This window comes from Salmo salar, chromosome 05 (genome assembly GCF_965601325.2).
Source record: "Salmo salar chromosome 05, fSalSal1, whole genome shotgun sequence".
In the NCBI taxonomy this organism is placed as follows: Eukaryota; Metazoa; Chordata; class Actinopteri; order Salmoniformes; family Salmonidae; genus Salmo; species Salmo salar.
Genome location: NC_138295.1, coordinates 37,168,625 through 37,190,088, shown reverse-complemented (window position 1 = coordinate 37,190,088; position 21,464 = coordinate 37,168,625). Strand labels below are relative to the sequence as shown.

Genomic DNA, 21,464 nt, shown 5'->3' with positions numbered 1-21,464 from the left:
CGACTCCAGACAGATTTGTTTTTTGGGTCCAATATGGCTCTTTCAACATTTTGGGTTGCCGACCCCTGGCCTAGGCCTACATTCAGATTGTGCATCGTACTAACATTATCATATTATCAAAAGTCTAGCATGTATGCCTTGACAGAATTAATTTGTTCAAGTTTGCAGCATTCAATGCCTTCAATCATAATGTTTGCATCATGAAACAGCACTCCATCAATTACATTAATTAGGGATAAATTATGAATAATAATATTTATATTATTTTATCTTTGATTTGCCTATTTTCTTGGAGGCAACAAACCAGTGACAGACAAGATATTTGAAATTTTAAGGCTCTTGCTGAAGTGATTAAATGCCATCTTTAAGACAGTCATGCACTATCTGAATTATAAGAGTTACAGGCAAAATATATAATTGTTTACCTTTAAGGTTCCACATATAAAAAATAAAAAAAATCTGCAACATTCAACTGACCATTGTCAGGATGAAATGTCAGATTCAGGTAGGCCAACTTGAATAACATTTTTTTGTATCACCCATTCTTCCCTTCGCTCTCCCGACTATGAGATACATACACATTGGTGGTGAAAAGAAATCTAGTTACATATAGAGATATTATTTTTGAAGAAATATATTTTGACAATATCGCAAGATTATTTTTGCGCTAGTTGGCTATACCTGCACCAAAACAGTATTTTTCCTTCATAGCTAGTTCCCCATCTTTTTAAATAGGAGCCAATTTGTTTTCAGCACTTTTATTTCATGACTGATCAAAACTCGTTTTCTCATGGCTCTCTTGTCTCTCTGTAGCAGACATATGGTGAGCAATAAGTTTGGAACATCAAATTGCAATCAAATCACAGTATTGAATCGCAAACACATATCTTATCGGCACCCAAGTATTGTGATAATATATTGAGTTCACTGGTAATTTCCACCCCGTGTACACGATACAGCCACAGTGCCCATAGTGTGGCAGATAACTATAGGTGATGTAATGGGTTAGTGGCCTACTTCTCAAACAAGTGTAGGAAAGAGGGAGAACAGCTGAAGGGGGCCCTATGATCCTGCGGTGCAGAGGGGAGTGATATACCCCTTGCGCCACAAGAGCCCGGGCCTCAGGCAGAGACAGAAGAACACTCATATGCCACGCCTACACAAGCATAACACCTCATTCACAATGGTGTGCTATTCGTGGTCGTCTGACTATTAAACATTTGTTTAATGTTAAGTTTCTTTAATCACAGGGATGATCAGCCAGTCTTATCTACTGCCAACAATAGGAATCACTTTGAATGACCTCCCTCAAAAGCTATATGCTCTAGTTTACGGTTTTACCGTTGGGTTTTTGACTTGATAACTACAAACGTTTATACACAAATGTATTTACTCTGAGGTAGAGTTCAAAAGCATGACATACACTGATTTTATGACCCAACGGTGCTTCGCACTCTTATTAATTCCAGCCAGGGTAAATCAAAAATAAATACTGGAATTGTGATGCTACTCAAGACAATCTCTTGCATTTATAAATGACTGATTTTATTCACTTTAAAAATGTATACTGCAGAAACACGCACTGTCAAATCATAATGAACCTAAGACCTGATGGCTATTCTCTGAAAGCAGAGCAAGATAGATTTACCACCACCTCTGCCATTATAAAAATAATCAGACGTTTCACGTCACTGGGTCTTAAAAATTGTTATCAAAATAATATTTTTTACCAGGACAAACAATTAAAAAGACATGCATGATTGCCATGCAAAAAATAATAATAAAAAAATACAAATAAATCCATTGAAATCTTCAGGTCTTCTTCCTGTACGTGTGGGGTCAACAAAAACTCCACTCTGCTCTGCATACACTCCAGTACACTTATTGTCTGTACAATTTTTTGATTTTAACAACTGTCATTCCTAACACGTTTCCCAGCAATCAGATCTTGTTCAGAGGTTTCGTCCTGCTCCAGTTCATGCTTTTCGATGTAGCGTCTAGAAGAGAAAGGAGGGCGGAAACAACTAACAGAGTTGAAAGGTGGACAACAATGACAGTGTAAAATGTGGGTGGAATTATAAATCAATCCGAGATTGAATTGCAGCTTTGATCTCACCTTCTTGCAAACTCATACAAGGCCTCTTTCCTCTCTTGTAGGGACATGTGTCTGTCTACCGGTGATTTCCCAAAAGATTTGGCAGCAGGCTATGGGTCAAAATGATAAAAATCAGACTATATATCAAACTTCTGATAAATAGAATAGCGTAGCAAGATGGCACCTCAATTACTTTGCGAGCAAGGTAATATAGACTACCAGTGGACGTAAGACATAATTTAGATGATTGGCAAACCTTAATGGTGGGAGCAGGTGCAGCTGAAGAAGAGGGGGACCTCCAGGCTGGGCCTGGTGCAGACGTGGCACCGCCTGTGGCCTCCACTGGGAACACCTCAGTGCTCTCCAGCAGGTTAGTGATAGTGGTGTCCACACAGTTGGTTTGCACTGTAAAAAGGGTAAAGGGAAAGATTTGGGGAAAGCTGCAAGCTACTATGCCTTTTTCTCCCATTGATCCTAATACAAACTCCATTTGAATAAAATGCACATGTAAATACAGGACTCGAGTGCACTGCTCATCACCATTCCAAATTCCCAGTCACTGCACTGGAAATGCAAAGTGGAAATAAAAAGGTGGCATACCCAGGTCTCTGGTGATGATGCCAAGGGGGACGTCAGGCAGAACCTCCTTCACCTGCTGAGCCATCCTGCTGATCCTGAGCTCCTCCACCCCAGAGCTGCGGATCATGAAGCCCAGGGGAACTGGACGTGGTCTGGCACCCAGATCTGGACAGACAGCAGCAAATACACACCATCACCAATGGTGCCAACCACCCTCCAAGTGAGCATAACTTGTACCAAGGCCATGCTGTAGGAAGGGCCTTGTCAGGGAAGGTTTCTCCAGGGCTCTCCCTTACTCACTTAAGGTTGTGGTGCGCGGTGCAATGTGCCTTTTCCTCTTGATGTGCTCTGCTTTGTCTGCTTTGGTAATCTGTGTAGAGACCACGCTGAGCTCAGTGGCGAGAAGCTGAAAATGGACGACACAAAGACCAATCAGAGGACAATATAATAATTATTTTCTTTAGTGTTCCATATCATTGTGAATTTTCGGCTCCCAATGTGATAACTTGCAATATACAACAAACCCTTTGATAAGATACATACTTGCTTTATTTGTCTGGGCGGTAGTGAATAGAAGGCAGTGCAGAATAAGGGTGTAAAAATGAGAATGACAAAAGGTTTTATACCTCTTGGACTTTGTTGGCAAACTCTTGAAGGGACTCTTCATCTTGTCTAGATACAGGGGGGAGCCATCTGTAAAAGTAAACAAAACAGGGTCTCTACAAGCCTTGTGAGCATTAATAGTGAACTTAATCTGCTTTCACTACGGTTTTACTGTATGTAAAAAATAAAACAAAAGGCCAATGTTTACGTAACCCCCTTAAACAGGCCCATTTTTACCACATCCTTTCCTGCATACGCTTTTTATACCTCCCGTGCGCATGCCAGTGACGAGTGGTTGTATGAATATACACCATCACATTTTTTTTGTTTAGGCAGGTCATAAGATAGATAAGACAAATAAAATGTATTTTCAAAATAATGGCATACTGAGTATAATTACACTACATGAACGTCGAACATCTCGTTCCAAAATCATGGGCAATAATATGAAGTTGGTCACCCCTTTGCTGCTATAAGAACCTCCAATCTTCTGGGAAAGCTTTCCACTAGATGTTGGAACATTGCTGCGGGGACTTGCTTCAATTCAGCCACAAGAGCATTAGTGAGGTTTGGGCACTGATGTAGGGCGATTAGGCCTGGCTCGCATTCGGCATTCCAATTCATCCAAAAGGTGTTTCATAGGGTTGAAGTCAGGGCTCTGTGCAGGCCAGTCAAGTTCTTCCACACAAATCCCGACAAGCCATTTCTGTATGGACCTCACTTTGTGAACAGGGTCATTGTCATGCTGGACCTCGCTTTGTGAATGGGGGCATTGTCATGCTGAAACAGGAAAGGGTCTTCCCCAAACTTCTGCCACAAAGTTGGATGCGCAGAATCGTCTACAATGTCATTGTATGCTGTAGCGCTAAGATTTTCCTTCACTGGAACTAAGGGGCCTAGCCCGAACCATGGAAACCCATTTCATGAAGCTCCCGACGAACAGTTCTTGTGCTGACGTTGCGTCCAGAGGCATTTTGGAACGCGGTAGTGAATGTTATTTTTGTACGTGCTTCAACACTCAGCAGTCCCGTTCTGTGAACTTGTGTGGCCTACCACTTCGCGGCTGAGCCGATGTTGCTCCTAGACGTTTAGTAAGGCCATTCTACTGCCAATGTATGTCTATGGAAATTGCATGGCTGTGTGCTTGATTTTATAATTCGCCAAATCCACTAATTTGAAGGGGTGTCCACATACACTATATATACAAAAGTATGTTACGTGCAAATGAATGAAATCAATAGTTCATTATTTTGTTCAATAAACAGTAAGGTCTTACATTGAGAGTACCTTCATCATGATACCCATAGAAAATAATAGCAATCCTATTTTGAAAAGCATGCGAGTCTCGTGTTCTATCCACGATCTAGCAAAATAATAGGCCTACACTTCATTTGGGCTATATTATTGCATACAACATGTTTCTGATCAGTGATAGAAGCGCAAACAAAATAGACGAGCTATACCACCTCAGAAAACCAGCCAGAAACCAATGAACCTATACAGACAGAGATTCAGTGAAACAAAATCACATTGATTGAGACAAGTCAGTGAAGTCACTGGCTTTTGGGCGGGAGTAGGCCTAGGCTACTAAGCGACTGAACAGCCAAAGAATCTACTTGTTAAAATTACATAACATAAAATTTGATACATGCTGTCAATTGCATTAGTCTACTTTATTCTAATATTTTCGTCAATCAGTGATATTTATTCCCAAAGTAATTCTTTAGGGATCCATCCAGCTGTGGTTAAGAAAACAGTGCATGCTGAGTGGTGGGCTATGCAAAGTTTAGAACTAGCAGGAGGATGGTTGACAGGCGCTGCCTAACATTCATGAAGAGTTTAAGAACATAGCGCATGCCAATGCCCCCACAGGTTTACGGCTACGTTTCATACTAAGCCGTAGACAGAAGTTTACGGATAAAAAAAAGTTTTGGCTTTGATACCAGCAATACCTTTCAGATATAAGGAAAAGGCGAAAAAAAAGTTGGCAGTGTGGTAAATTTGGCAGAAAAACATTCAGTATAAAAGGGATATTAAACTTTCCCCGTGATGAAAGCTTGCTTTTGGCCTCTAATCAAGCTGAATGAAAAGTTATATTACAACACACAATATACTGCTGATCCTGACAAAATGTTAACTCTGAAACGGCAAGACCATCACAAAAAACATTGTTAATTCGAGCAGAATTTTCCAGTGAGTAAAGGACTGGACTTTAAGGACATGCATAAAATGTGTCAATTATCAAAGTGATACCTTTACAAGGTCCAACCAGAGCCCCGACAAAGACAAGTAGTGAGAGACAGTAATTATTTAGTACCTTACATGGTACACTGTACATGGGACGAAAAAGGTCCACAACAGTTCTGTCAGCCAAAAGGAGTCTGGCGTGCTCTTGAGAAAGAGAAAGAAACTGCATTAGTACTTTCATTTCAGGAAATCCTCTGCTTGTGTCTGACAGAAATATGTAAAGGCTGAGTGAAAAATCAACACAAAATCTTTAGGTCTATCACTGGTGTGAAAACCAATTTTACAAGAAAGTACTGGTCTTCTATGGACTGTTGGAGGAAACCTTCAACTTTTGAAAAGCCCAACTTTTTACACAAACACTCACCAAATGTAGATGGTTAAATATGCCAAGAGTACTGCTTTTAAACTAATATGACAGAGGCAGTTTAGTTTTGATGCTATTACCAGAGCTACAAATGGCCTCTTCACTTGCAAGGCCACAGGCTGAATGGAATCAGTCATGGAGAAAGGCCAGGAGCTGAGGGAGATAAAAAAACACAGGTTAGCTCAGTAGCTCTTAGAATCAGTAATACAGGGGCAGTACAGAGGCAGCTTACAGCAGTGTTGGCATTCTGCTTAGGACAGATTCTCCTCTAAAGACACGTTAATAAATCACTTGATCCATTTCAATTAATAACAGCAATAGTTCTGTGTTCTACTGGTGATTAGGGAAAAATAGAAAAACGTATTTGTATATACAAAGACGGCAGATATAATCGACTACTAAAACAATTGTTGTCTTATACACAAGATAAATCCCATGGATAGTACTGATCAGCACATTATGCTTAAACCAGTGCTGTGGGGCAGGGACACTTTTGGTTTGAAGAAAAAACACTTCAAAACCAAAGCAAGAGACAGTGAGAACTCAATCAGCTTGATGACAGGGATAATGCAGTGTGTTGTGGCTCACCTGAACTTGAGCAGGCCAGCGCGCCCGTTGGTGGTGTCCTCCTCGGGAAAGAGGAGCAGGGGCAGAGTTTCTGGAGAGGAGCAGTATCTCCTGAGGGACTCCTCCATCTCATCCTGGCCCGATATGGCCCCCAGCTCCATGAAGCCTCTGGCCCAACACACGAAGCCTGCAGAGTCCTCCAGCATAGGCTGAGCAGAGGAACAGGTCACAAGTCATGGTAAAAATGAATAACAAACACTGGCTGATGGCGTAAGGTTGAGTCAACGCAGCTGCATTTGAAAAAAAGATCTCTTTGTTCAGCTGGGCAAGAACAACCAATGATGTTTACAAACCCTGGATTGCTGATGCTACGTATTGGCCATTGAGCAGCTTTGACGCCACCGGTCTGCCATATTGGCACTCCCCAGTAGGAGCAGTCCTCTTTAGGAATGAATGGAATTCTACAGTATTTCAATTAAATGGAGCAAATTACCTTAGTCATACCTAAACAATGTCTTTATATATTTCTTTATGTTTAGTTCATATCATATAATGTAAAAGTATGCATGAAGGTGTCTGTAATATAATAAATGTGGCAAAAACTAATGTAGACATTAAATGCATTTCTATAGCTTCCAGAATATTTTTTACAATTGTGGGGGAGTGCCAAGATGGAGGCACGGTGGCTTCAACACAGTGCCCCCTATCAGTCATCTATTGTATATATAAAATCATTGAGAACAACTCAAGGAGCTCAAAGTGCAACACGATGAATAGCTTCACTTCAACAAAACACTCACCGTATTGCAGGAAGTCAGAAGATTGACAATGTTGTGGTCAAACTGGGTCACGTGATTGCAGATGTACAGTTTTGTGCTTTTGTCTCTTAAACGTGGGCTGTTCTGTCTGACGTGCATACCAAGGACTGAGAACATTATTCTCACAATGAATCTGGAACAGGAAGAATTCTTTGAGTTTGATCCAGTGAACACAAAACAGGATATGTTTTAAAATGGAGAAATACTAGACAAACTGCAAATTTGCCAAGACTTCCCACAATTGGTTCCTTCAAATGTGCACCCTTCTTTGGTTGAGGCATACCCATATTGGGAGAAGCCAATAGCAGAGGTGCGTAAAGATGGTGGCCCACCATGTACTTAAACTATCAAAATAAATTAAGTCGCACACTCCATGTATAATCCCCCAGCAATTTAATGGGTATTTATGTATAATCTTTGGTAAATACCCATTAAATTGCTGGGAGACAATACATGGAGTGTGCGACTTTATTTTGATAGTTTATTCGCCGTTAGTAAGCACCTCCACACAAACTATTGTTCTGGGTGTGTGCCAGCTCGTTTTTAAAGCCCCATGTACTTACCACAAATGCCTTGTTTTCTAAGTTTGTTGTATTGTACATTTCTTTCCTTTACTCTTTTTTGTGTTGTCATTAGCAAAGTATACATGAACCCAATTCTAGCTCCAGGACGCCGGCAATTTGAAAAACTGAAAAAGTATATTGTGCTGATTTATTGGTGCATTGAACCATGTTTAAAAACCATTTAAAAAGCCATCGTTTAAATCCTCAGTGGACAGTGTACCCCATTCATAGACACTAACTGCTTTAGCGCCTATTGATGTTAGTATCTCCTGACTGTTTTTTTTTTTTTAAAAGAGCCTTGACGCTTGCTTTAAACATTAACACGCGTCGCTGACGGTAGTGTTTTTGAAAGATAAGGAACATATCTTTCATATCAGCGAGTAATACTTTTCTAAAAACAAAAAGGTTAAATTACTACACACCTTCTATTTGGTTAATGTTCCCACACGGCCATATCTCCATGCTACAGTGCTTGTTTACAAAAAAACAGACAGAAGACAAGAGGCCTGTGCTAATTAGCTATCTAGTGTGCTCCAAACACCTGTGTGTAAGGGTAACTCTGGAAGTGTAGTGGAAGTGTAGTTTAGTCAGATGGAGGCACCCATAGCTGAATGGATCTGTGTAAAACTGCTACAGTAAGTGTATATTTTTTATTTGAAGGGTTCTTTCTCTTCTGATGAAAGATAAGGGCCATATGTTTTGATAGCCTTGATTATTGACGTGTCTAAACACAGCATCGGGATTGTAGTTCACAGGAGCCAGTCATGGGCGAAGCTAATTGCTCAGAACTGTAGGGAGAAGACAGAATGCCTAAAGTTTAAGCACTATGGATAGCGGTTTAACAATGACATAACTGAAATCTGACATCTTTATGCCCCTTCACCATTGTGGCAGTATTGACAGATTTGTTTTTATTTTAAGCAGGAAGTCACCCCACTGTGTATGATTTTGTCATTATGCTGAGTCAACCTAACATTTAATAAGATAACCAATTGCAAAACTACCCTTACCTTCTAGCAAGACTGTCTGGGAGTGCACAGCTCACCAAAAACACATGTGCACCTACGAAGAGTCGTAGTAACATCAAACACAGGCCAACTGGAGAGTAAAGCAACACCAGCAAAAGGACCAGTCCATCGTTTGGCAACCTGTTTGGGACAAACACAGAGACAGCTCAGTGTTATCCTTGACAGGAAGAATATTCTGAGTCCAAGGGGACAGATTATATGCTTCTAGCTAGGAAACTAATGTAACGGCTACCGACCAAGCTACTTGTTAGCTAGCCGTTAATGGATAATAGTATTGATATCTTGTAGGCTAATTTACTTACAGTAACTAACAAGCTAAATGAACGCCAAGAAGACGACGACTTAGCTAGCTAATAGCCAGAGCCGATTATGAGTAAGACTATTGGAAATCTCTGCCATGGGTATCGGTGGACTGATAAACTCATTTAGCTGCTGGCTAGCTTGTCTTGAAAACAACACTTCTTGTTCTTACCGCTGGAAGTCAAACATCTGTTCTATTCCTCGAGTTTCCATTATTTCACCTAATCTGTAGGTTGAGAAAGTTAATTACACCCGTCACTTTCCTGCATACTACCTAATCAACCATTTAATTCGAAACGATAAAAGGTCAAACTGGTAACAATTTATTTGCTCATGTTGATGCTGGCTAACGTTTCCAGCTAGTCTACCTCGGGCGCCATGTTCAACGCTAGAAAGAGATCAGCGTCTCGTCAGCAACACAAAAAGTACTTCCGGGTTACGGAATTTCGGAACATTTCCAAATAAAAGTCCATGTAATAGTAGAAAGGTGTCAATAACCTGTATTTATTCATGATATAAAAATACCTGTCTAAACATGAACAATTATTCATATTTAAATGACATTTGCATTACATTTGTGTTTTAAAACATGTTCCAAGGTTAAATAAATGTGAATCACTGTAGATGGTATACACATTGATTTATAGAGCAAAAACTATTCTTGGTTCCGCAGTAAAAATTGGGTAGGGAATGGTCAGACATTGTTGCATGTGCAGCATTGACCGTGCAGAGATTGAACGCAAGCCTCTCGTGCTCCAGGAACAACAAATGCGCTCATTGACTGACAGGGGGCGGGGCTAGGTCTGTGTGGAACGCAGCATGGAGAGAGAGAGAGCGGAGAGAAATTAGTCAAGTAGCGAAGTAAGCAAAAAAATGCACGTTACACACGGCGTATTATATTTAACAAACCGAACATTCAAATACTGTTATAGAAGGTAATGTAAAAAAAAAAAAAATGTCCATGCATCAATACGGGTATATCGTAAAATACGGTATGTTGGTATATCGTAAAATAAGGTATACCGCCCAGCCCTAATTGTGGCCAATGTAATGGGCGGATTATTCAGAGCCCCATGAAATGACACCATATTGATTGACAGGGGGCGGGGCTAGGATGACCAAGAGGATATTTTCGCTTTGCTTCTTAATATAAATCCACTAATTCGGTGTCTACTCTGTCACAATAACTCCTCCCTGGCATGTTCATTTGTTTTCATGTCAAACACTGTATTCGAATAATTATTCTATTTTTATGATTCCAACAGTTCAACCAAGTGTTTTGCTCTAAATCGAATCGCAACATTTGGTTTAAAATAAGGCCTATATTGTTTGCCCATATCGTGCAGATCTTATGTGGCAGTGTGGAAATGATTTCAAATGAGTTCAGGAAAACCCAAAATTATTTTGGGTTGAATTGAACAGTATAAAACAATCAGAATGGAGAACGACCCATTGAAATCACTTAGAATATATGTGTTGCCACCCTAGGGTCAGGCACTACTCATAAAGCAAATTTAGAACTTTTATTATTCAAAAATATAAAATACAGTCATACCGTCAAAAAAAACAAAAAACAATAACGTTCACTATTATACATTAAATATCGCTTTATAGAGAAAAAAAAAACATTATTTGTGCTGATGTAAAAGTGGGGTTGGGATTACTCACTAGGGTCTGTAGAATCTATACAGTGCATTCGGGAAAGTATTCAGACCCCTTGACTTTTTCCACATTTTGTTACGTTACAGCCTTATTCTAAAATGGATTAAATCGTTTTTTCCCCCTCATCAATCTACACACAATGCCCCATAATGACAAAGCAAAAACAGTTTTTTTTTTAATTTTAGCAAATGTATTACTTTTTTTGTTGTTGTTGAAATACCTTAGTATTCAGACCCTTTGCTATGAGACTCGAAATTGACCTCAGTTACATCCTGTTTCCATTGATCATGCTTGAGATGTTTCTACAACTTGATTGGAGTCCACCTGTGGTAAATTCAATTGATTGGACATGATTTGGAAAGGCACACATCTGTCTATATAAGGTCCCACAGTTGACAGTGAATGTCAGGTTGGGAGAAGGAGGAAATGGCGCCTGTGCTTGAATCCGAAGGGGCGGCTAGTGAAGTGTGTGATAATGAATGGAAAATAGTGAAATCAAAGAATGCAACAAAATGAGCAAAAGTTGTAGTAGAAGACAAGGACCAGCCCGATAAAGCCTTATTGGGCTGCGTTTTTTTTGGAGGAGATTCTTTTGGGAAATCCATTTGTAATATCGAGGACTGTGAAGAAAGCAGTGGGAAAGGTGAATTCAATCAAGGGACTAGAAGCAGCCTTGTTTTGGTTAATTGTGTTGATGAAGAATCTAGCAGAATTGTCCACGTCAGAAGTAACACGTATTGATCTTTGGAGCAGGGCACCTGCCAAAGGAGTTATAGCTGGAGTCTCATTGGATATAAATGATGAGTACCTATGTCAGAAAATCCCAGGAGTGGTCAGTGCATGTTGCCTGACCCGTATGGTAAATGGAATGAAGGAGAAAAGCTTGTGGATATCATTGTTGTTTGATGAGACTCTACCTGAATATGTGAAGCTTGGATATGTAAGTTATGCGGTTAGAGCATTTTTGTCCAAACCATTACAGTGTGGAAATTGTAAAGGATATGGTCGTGTCAAATGTTTGCAGACAAGATAATTATGATATTGAAGAATCTGTGAATGGAAAATGTTGCAACTGTGGTGGGGATCATACTCCGGACTTCCTTGAGTGGCCAGTTAAGGGGAATGAGGTCGAGGCGTCAAGGATGTAATGAGGTCGAGGCGCTGAAGAGAGTCAAAGGGGCAAGAGGCAACAGTGTTGACGATATGGCGGCGGATGCATTGCAACTAGTTGCTAGTGTTTTAAGTCAATCAGGTGATCTGGATACACTCGTTGTGAAGGTGGATTTTTGTGGCATTTATAGCCCTTTTGTGCTGCCTAATGTGAGGGAAGTTCTGTTAAACCCTCCTAATGCTTGTGTACTAAAATATCCTTATTTAAGCCTAGGCATTGTGCTTGAGAGTTTCTTTATCTAACTCATATAAGCTAAGTAACAAAGATAATTAAGATGTTTTATCTGCGGAATATGCTTATATGATTGAACTGTTGAAACTCTTGTTATTAAAATGTCTCCTTTCAGACTCTGGTGTTGGCAGCTGCACTTCCTCCCTCAAATGGGCCTCAGTAACCTTGGGTCCAGAGAGGGGAGAAGTCAGTCTTATCTATCACATGTCCCTGTTGCTATGCAGAATATCTGCAAGGAGTATGGCAAAGGAGGTCAGAAGGAAACATTGTTTCCATGTGAACTGTGTCTTTAATGCAAACCACGTGAAGGGATGGCGTGAGTAATGGGGAACCAATCACTTGTCTCCACAGTGTCTGTGTGTCAGTCACCTCCTCCGAGGGGAGATTGTTCTCTCCCCTAGTTCAAGGTGGAAACTAAGTAACAACAAATGTTCTTAGTACTGATCAAAACAAGTTATTTGTATTTGGGGCCCAAGGTCTGGCACGGGATGTGTGGGGTTAGTGTTTGGAACCATTGTACGTCATATTGCACCGATCCTGGGATAGTATATAACCCAGAAGTTAACTCCACTCAGGGGGCTCTCACTTCATTACACTTGCATGTGTGGAGAGACAAGCCTCCTTGTAATAACAAGTTTTTTAATAAAAGTAATGCCTTGATTGATTATTAATTTTGCCTCTCCTCATTATTGATTAAGGGTAGAATTTCCATCACACTAACCAATGGCTGTGCTGTGTACTTCAGGAGGCAAGTCAAAGGCTTCTTCCAGAAATACGTTTGGATTTGTCCCAAAAAAATGCAATATCTGTGGAAGGTCTGGTAAAGGGTGGACCTATCGTTATAGTAGGAGTTGACTGTAATGATAGTGACACTGTTGCCTGTGGTGATAGAGTTAACTGTGGAGTTGACTGTACTGATTAAAGCATAGGTCAGAAATTTTACACAACAGATAATACATTAAAATAATGCTGTGGAACAAACAAATCTGAAACACAAATTCTATGGGTGTGGCAGGGATGTTGGGAGGATCAGAAAGTTAAAATAAATATTTGGATTACCATGCTATTTCAATGGCAATACATTCCGTTATGCAGCATAATGAGCAATTTGACTTCCAATTTTGGGAGGAAGTTGCCAAAACTTTGCAATGACCAATTGGAAAACCCATTGTCATTAAATGTGGTGTCAAAAAATCTTAGGAATATGTGGGACAAGAATAGCGGTAACATTCAAAATTGTGTTATTCAGAGTGAGGACCAACCCTTTGAGCCCATCACCCATATGTAATGAGATGAGGGTGACAGCACAAACTTAAGTCATTGTAACACAGAGTGGGGAAGAGAACTTGATTTAGTTTTAAAGGGGACTGTGACACATTTATACATCCTGTTGCTAGTGACAAGAAGGTGAAATTAAACAAAATGTTACAAACAGAATGTAAATGAGGTTCAGGTAGAAAACCTATTGCCTGTGGAGAGTTTAAATCAGGGAATGTCAACTGCTCAAAGAAGACCCTCGGACTTCCAACTTAATATGCAAAATGTACACACTTTTGATGGTAAACAACCTGCTTCTAAACTTCATATTGATGTAGCCAAGAGTTCATATTATAGAGCGTCAGTGGTGCAGCCCAATCAAATCTCAGACACCCAAGATATTGGGAATGAATACCACAGAGACAGAAAGTTGGGGTAGAGGTTTATCAGATGAGGAAATCGTAAGCTCTATGACAACTGAATCAGATGAGCAGTATGTAACTGGAGAGGTTGACTTCAAAATAAGAGAGGATACAGTGAAATGTGTTGTCAGATGAGGCGCATTTTTGGAAGGTTCAGGCATACCACTCTGAATAATAATGTGTTTACGTTGACTCGTGACGAATGGGAGAGGGACCATTCAGAAAGTTCTCATGGTTAGGCTATTTGCACCGCAGAGAAGCGGGGGTCCGGAAAAATCAGATCAGCAGCCTCTGCCTTTTAATAAAAACAGTAGCAGTTGTGGTGTTTGTGTGTGCTTGTTCTCTAAAGCAGTGTTCTGCGAGGGCAATGTGAATGCACTTTTTCACAACGGCATGCAAGACTGTTTTACATGAGTTATCGTAGAGGAAATTAATTGAAATAAGTTATGCTTGAATGATACAGCAGACTGATGAAATTAAGCTATATGCTTAATAATGAAATTATATTTAAATATGAATGTATTTATTTCATATAGTGGTAGGCACCAATATCAATAATTTGATATATCGAGACCATTAGATATTGATATGAGCAAGGCATATCGTGATATTGGTTTATTCTTCCTGTTAAACTACACTATTCTGTGAAAAAAACATACATGAATGTTCCTGCATGTACAAACCCTTTCACAGACATTCTCACAGGCTGCTTAGCATACTTTAAAAAAACTAGCACTAAAACAAAAATAGTCTACTTAGCATATATAACTGCCTGCTTCTCATTGAATAAAAACGGTAAATTTATGTCAGCAGAACACAGCTGTCCCAATGGGCAATCCACAAGGAGTTGTCTGGACTTTACAGAAAAGTGAACTTTCACACAGTTGCAATGTATTTTCTACGAACCGATATATCAATATCGAATAGAAAAATGTACTGCATCGGGACCAATGGAATGGGTGGAGTAGAAAGTGTTGCTGGGTATTTATACCAGAGTCCCCTATGTATTAACACCATAATAGATTCTACAGACCCTAGTGAATAATCCCACTGCCACTTTTACACCTAGAATAGTTCTCGCTGTATCAGACAATATGTAATATATATGCCTATAATGGATTGCATCGGGACCATTGGGGTTGGTGGAGTAGAAAGTGTTGCTGGGCACAGACCTCAATCCCCCATGAAATAACACCATATAGATTCTACAGACCCTACTGAGTACTCTCGACTCCTCTTTTATATCACCACAAATAATAGTTGTTCCTCTATAGTGCTATACTTGTACCGTATAGTTTCCAGGCATCGGTTGACTACAGTAAAATGCCAGCAAGACTCCATATTATTCAGAGCCCCATAAAATGACACTATATATAATTTCTACAGACCCTATGGAGTACTACCGTGGTCCCGTGTGGCTCACTTGGTAGAGCATGGTGTTAGCAACGCCAGGGTTGTGGGTTCGATTCCCACGGGGGACCAGTACGGAGAAAAAAAATGTATGAAATGTATGCATTCACTACTGTAAGTCGCTCTGGATAAGAGCATCTGCTAAATGACTAAAATGTAAATGTACTCCCCAACCCACTTTTACATTGGCACATAGAATAGTTTTTTTGCTATATAAACCAATATGTAATTTACAGGCCTACAGTGTATTGCATTGGGACCAATGGAATGGGTGGAGTAGAAGGGGCTGTTGGGTATTTAGACCAGTCACCCAAGAAATCGAACTATATACAGTCGTGGCCAAAAGTTTAGAGAATGACACAAATATTAATTTTCAGTCTGCTGCCTCAGTTTGTATGATGGCAATTTGCATATACTCCAGAATGTTATGAAGAGTGATTAGATGAATTGCAATTAATTGCAAAGTCCCTTTTTGCCATGCAAATGAACTGAATCCCCCAAAAACATTTCCACTGCATTTCAGCCCTGCCACAAATGGACCAGCTGACATGTCAGTGATTCTCTCGTTAACACAGGTGTGAGTGTTGACGGGGACAAGGCTGGAGATCACTCTGTCATGCTGATTGAGTTCGAATAACAGACTGGAAGCTTCAAAAGGAGGGTGGTGCTTGAAATCATTGTTCTTCCTCTGTCAAACATGGTTACCTGCAAAGAAACACGTACTGTCATCATTGCACAAAAAAGGGCTTCACAGGCAAGGATATAGCTGCCAGTAAGATTGCAGCTAAATCAACCATTTATCAGATCATCAAGAACTTCAAGGAGAGCGGTTCAATTGTTGTGAAGAAGGCTTTAGGGCGCCCAAGAAAGTCCAGCAAGCACCAGGACCATCTCCTAAGGTTGATTCAGCTACGGGATCGGGGCACCACCAGTACAGAGCTTGCTCAGGAATGGCAGCAGGCAGGTGTGAGTGCATCTGCAGGCACAGTGAGGCGAAGACTTTTGGAGGATGGCCTGGTGTCAAGAAGGGCAGCAAAGAAGCCACTTCTCTCCAGGAAAAACATCAGGGACAGACTGATATTCTGAAAAAGGTACAGGGATTGGACTGCTGAGGACTGGGGTAAAGTCATTTTCTCTGATGAATCCCCTTTCCGATTGTTTGGGGGATCCGGAAAAAAGCTTGTCCGGAGAAGACAAGGTGAGCGCTACCATCAGTCCTGTGTCATGCCAACAGTAAAGCATCCTGAGACCATTCATGTGTGTGGTTGCTTCTCAGCCAAGGGAGTGGGCTCACTCACAATATTGCCTAAGAACACAGCCATGAATAAAGAATGGTACCAACACATCCTCCGAGAGCAACTTCTCCCAACCATCCAGGAACAGTTTGGTGACAAACAATGCCTTTTCCAGCATGATGGAGCACCTTACCATAAGGCAAAAGTGATAACTAAGTGGCTCGGGGAACAAAACATCGATATTTTGGGTCCATGGCCAGGAAACTCCCCAGACCTTAATCCCATTGAGAACTTGTGGTCAATCCTCAAGTGGCAGGTGGACAAACAAAAACCCACAAATTCTGACCAGCTCCAAGCATTGATTATGCAAGAATGGGCTGCCATCAGTCAGGATGTGGCCCAGAAATTATTTGACAGCATGCCAGGCCGGATTTCAGAGGTCTTGATAAAGAAGGGTCAACACTGCAAATATTGACTCTTTGCATCAACTTCATGTAATTGTCAATAAAAGCCTTTGACACTTATGAAATGCTTGTAATTATACTTCAGTATTTCCATAGTAACATCTGACAAAAATATCTAAAGACACTGAAGCAGCAAACTTTGTGGAAATTAATATTTATGTCATTCTCAACTTTTGGCCGTGACTGTACAGTGGCTTGCGAAAGTATTCACCCCCTTGGCATTTTTCCTATTTTGTTGCCTTACAACCTGGAATTAAAATGGATTTTGGGGAGGGGTTGTATAATTTGATTGACACAACATGCCTACCACTTTGAAGATGCAAAATATTTTTTTGTGAAACAAACAATATATAAGACAAAAACATACCTTGAGCGTGCATAACTATTCACCCCCCCCAAAGTCATTACTTTGTAGAGCCACCTTTTACAGCAATTACAGCTGCAAATCTCTTGGGGTATGTCTCTATAAGCTTGGCACATCTAGCCACTGGGATATTGCCCATTCTTAAAGCCAAAACTGCTCCAGCTCCTTCAAGTTGGATGGGTTCCGCTGGTGTACAGCAATCTTTAAGTCATACCACAGATTCTCAGTTGGATTGAGGTCTGGGCTTTGACTAGGCCATTCCAAGACATGTACATGTTTCCCCTTAAAACTTCTTAAGGATCAAATCCCTTTAACGGGATCGATTCGACAACATCCGGTGACATGGCAGAGCGCCAAATTAAAATTAAAATACTATAAATATTTAACTTTCATGAAATCACAAGTGTAATACATAAAAATAAAGCTTAACTTCTTGTTAATCCAGCCACCATGTCAGATTTCAAAAAGGCTTTACGGCGAAAGCAATCCATGCGATTATCTGAGGACAGCACCCCGCATACAAATGCATGACAAACATTTTTCAACCAGGGAGGTGCGACATGAAAGTCAGAAATAACGATATAATTCATGCCTTACCTTTAAAGATCTTCTTCTGTTGGCACTCCAATATGTCCCAGAAACATCACAAATGGTCCTTTTGTTTGATAAACTCCTTTATATCCCCAAAATGTCCATTTATTTGGAGCGTTTGATTCAGAAAAACACCGGTTCCAACTCGCCCAAAATGACTACAAATGATCTAATAAGTTACCTGTAAACTTGGTCCAAACAACTTTCCTAATCCAACTTTAGGTATCCTAAAATGTAAATAATCGATCAAATTTAAGACGGAATATACTGTGTTCAATAGCGGATAAAATCAAAGTGGAGCGAGTTACAGGTCGCGCGCACCTTAACAAGAGTCCACTTGGCTTGACACTCATACTGAATAGCCGTACTTAATTTCTCAAAGGAAAAACATCAACCAATTTCTAAAGACTTGACATCTAGTGGAAGCCATAGGAACTGCAACCAGGTGCCTCATAAATCTAGTTTCCCATAGAAATCCAATAGAAAACACAGTGAACTCTTTTTTCCCAGGATGGTTTGTCCTCGGGGTTTCGCCTGCCAAATAAGTTCTGTTATATTCACAGACATTATTTTAACAGTTTTAGAAACTTGAGTGTTTTCTATCCAAATATACCAATTATATGCATATCCTAGCTTCTGGGCCTGAGTAGCAGGCAGTTTACTTTGGGCACGCTTTTCATCCGGACGTGAAAATACTGCCCCCTATCCCAAAGAGGTTTTAAACCATTCGAGTGTTGCTTTAGCAGTATGCTTAGGGTCATTGTCCTGCTGGAAGGTGAACCGCCGTCCCAGTCCCAAATCTCTGGAAGATTGAAACAGGTTTCCCTCAAGAATTTCCCTGTATTTAGCGCCAGGAGAACTCCTTGGTCTGCATGGTGCCGCTTGGTGGTGCCGCTTGCTTGGTGGTGTTGCAGACTCTGGGGCCTTTCAGAACAGGTGTGTGTATATATACCGAGATCATGTGACACTTAGATTGCACACAGGTGGACTTTATTTAACTAATTATGTGACTGCTGAAGTAATTGGTTGCACTAGATCTTATTTAGGGGCTTCATAGCAAAGGGGTTGAACACATAAGCATGCACCACTTTTCAGTTTTTAATGTTTAGAATTTTTTTTAACAAGTACTTTTTTTCACTTCAGTAATTTAGAATATTTTGTGTATGTCCATTACATTAAATCCAAATAAATATCAATTTAAATTACAGGTTATAATGCAACAAAATAGGAAAACACCAGGGGGATGAATACTTTTGCAAGGCACTGTATAGACTCTAGTGCTAGATCAATAGGTTTAGTAGAATATTATGTTCTTTACATTAATTTACTTACACTCCAACCCTTTTTCCATGCGCTCCATCTTGCTTGTAATATTATTATTTTATATAAATTAGTAATTTTCTTAAATTTAGACCCCCGATGTAATTTTGTAACTTTATTTTAACATTATGCGTTATACAAAGCTGCAAAAATGATTGATTTCGTATCATACACATAGCGTTTTACTGAATACTTTTATTTTGAAGGCAAAATCTGAAAACCGGAAGTTTTAATGCTGCTGCAGTGAGCAGAAAGAGCAAAAGAGTGACATTTTCCACCATTTCCAGTTCCTTATTTTTTGTTGACAGAACTATGCTTTATTATGGTATGCAAAAGTTATTAAGACATCAAATTACATAGTGCTGTTACAGTCATGTTTTTAGATTCATTTGAGTAGACATCCTGTTATCCCAGTGCATCCACACCTTGTTTTCCTACTGTGTTCAGCGTTGAACCACATGTGCATTCCTACTTTTATCTGGTTCACTGTGATGAGTGAGAATGAAGTGAGCGCGGAAAGAGGAACACATAAAAAGGGAGAAAGAGGAGAGAGCAAGTGATAGTACCCTGCAGCTTCACTCTTATGTAGTTATTTTCCACTCTGTGACCCCTGGCTCACCCGGAACCCGGACCCAAATGGAAGTGGATCAAATAGTGATTTTAATAAATGTTATATGGAAATATTTTATAAAATGTACTTTTTGCCCTCAACTATGTTAATGGTCGATTTTGTTTTACATTTGGTTTTGTATACGTTTTAATGATTCCAAATAGTTTTCCAAGGAGTTTTTTCTTTATACATTTTGATTTGTGTATGAAATATTTTCCTAATAAAATAAAGAGATTTATGACATACAGACGTTCAATTGTGGAATCAGTGTAGTAAAATAATATGTCAAACTTAGATATTTCAATGGTTGTGTGCATTCTGTTGCCAAGATATAGTTTTACATCAGTCCAGAACACCTCACTATGTAAATAATTACAGAATAAGTGTTCAATAGATTCCGTTTGTACTTCACAAAAACTGCATTCACTGGTAACAGGTAACAGGTATATATTTATATCAGGTATATTTTTATATCAGGTATATATTTCGAAATCAAGCTATTTCACGGGTAGAATCTATGGATAATCTTAAAGGTGATTTCCTTTACTTTATTGGTCACCTTAAATTTGTGTGGAGTGAGCCAAGCATGGCGCCAGTTTACATCAAACGATGAAGCCCAACAAAATACAGCAGAGGGAATAGACTTCCTGTAGAAAATATCCCTTAATAAACAATCATTTAATTTCTTATCTAGTAAACCTATGCCATTCACCTGGATATTGCTTACAATAGGATATGTTCCAAAATATGCATTATTCTGAAGTAAAGATTTTATCCAAGTAGGTATAGCTTTTATAACAGGATCTTATTCCTTGCTTGAAACCTCAAAGTTGTATCTTTCCATAAATTATCTCTGAGTAAATGGTTCCTTTTTTTTTTCTACATTACATGCTGACCAGACCACATGCGCTATTGAGCTCAAGTTGATTTTGTCCACCCACATAGGAGAGGCAGGATTTGCAGCGCGTTGGGCATCACAAATAGAACTAAGTTCTATTTTAGAGCCTGGCTATGCAGACGCTCGCCGACGCACACAAGCAGTGTGTGCGCAATGATTGAATAACATATATGTGCACATTTATTTTGCAATGCTCACACATGCGACTCGTCCGGTCTGGTCAGCATGTAACGTTCTCCTGCATCATTGTTTTCCAGTATTTTCAGGTTTTGTGGAATTCTTTTCTCCCTTTCCCCCTTCCTATTTCTTTGGATCACAAAATGTAACTTGATTGACCACAGTAGGTGGCGGTATGCACAAACAAAATGTGCAAAGACATGATACCGATGAAGTCAATTTGGATGGGATTCAGAGATAGATGAGAGGGGTTGATGGTAGCTGAAGGATGGGATTAAAAACAAACAAAAGATAACTATTATAAAATACATTGTGTCCATAAAATGTATATAGTATGCATAAACTGGAAGTAGAAGCCTAAGTGTTGTTGTTCATTAGTTTACTCCAATTACGGGAGTGGTGGTAGGGTTAAGGGAAAATAAAGCAAAATACATTTAAAAGAGATGTGTGCATGAATGTATATATGCAGGGTTGGGGAGTAATGGATT

At 39.8% G+C, this 21,464-nt stretch overlaps 1 protein-coding gene and 1 non-coding gene across 2 annotated transcripts; one reads left to right on the top strand and one right to left on the bottom strand.

Moving 5' to 3' along the window:
- Nucleotides 1-1,523: 1,523 nt before the first annotated feature.
- Nucleotides 1,524-9,588, bottom strand: LOC106604766 (lipid droplet-regulating VLDL assembly factor AUP1). Its single transcript, XM_014199777.3, has 12 exons — nt 9,337-9,588; nt 8,847-8,984; nt 7,256-7,406; nt 6,477-6,664; nt 5,969-6,041; nt 5,595-5,668; nt 3,301-3,367; nt 2,975-3,080; nt 2,696-2,839; nt 2,352-2,500; nt 2,117-2,205; nt 1,524-1,997 (listed from the first exon to the last, which is right to left on the bottom strand). The coding sequence occupies exons 1-12, from the start codon at nt 9,375-9,377 to the stop codon at nt 1,907-1,909; spliced, it is 1,311 nt and encodes a 436-aa protein (XP_014055252.1). The 5' UTR covers nt 9,378-9,588; the 3' UTR covers nt 1,524-1,906.
- A 5,725-nt stretch (nt 9,589-15,313) lies between these two features.
- On the top strand, nt 15,314-15,389 carry trnaa-agc (transfer RNA alanine (anticodon AGC)). Its single transcript has one exon. It is a non-coding gene; the product is annotated as a tRNA-Ala (tRNA).
- Nucleotides 15,390-21,464: the final 6,075 nt, after the last annotated feature.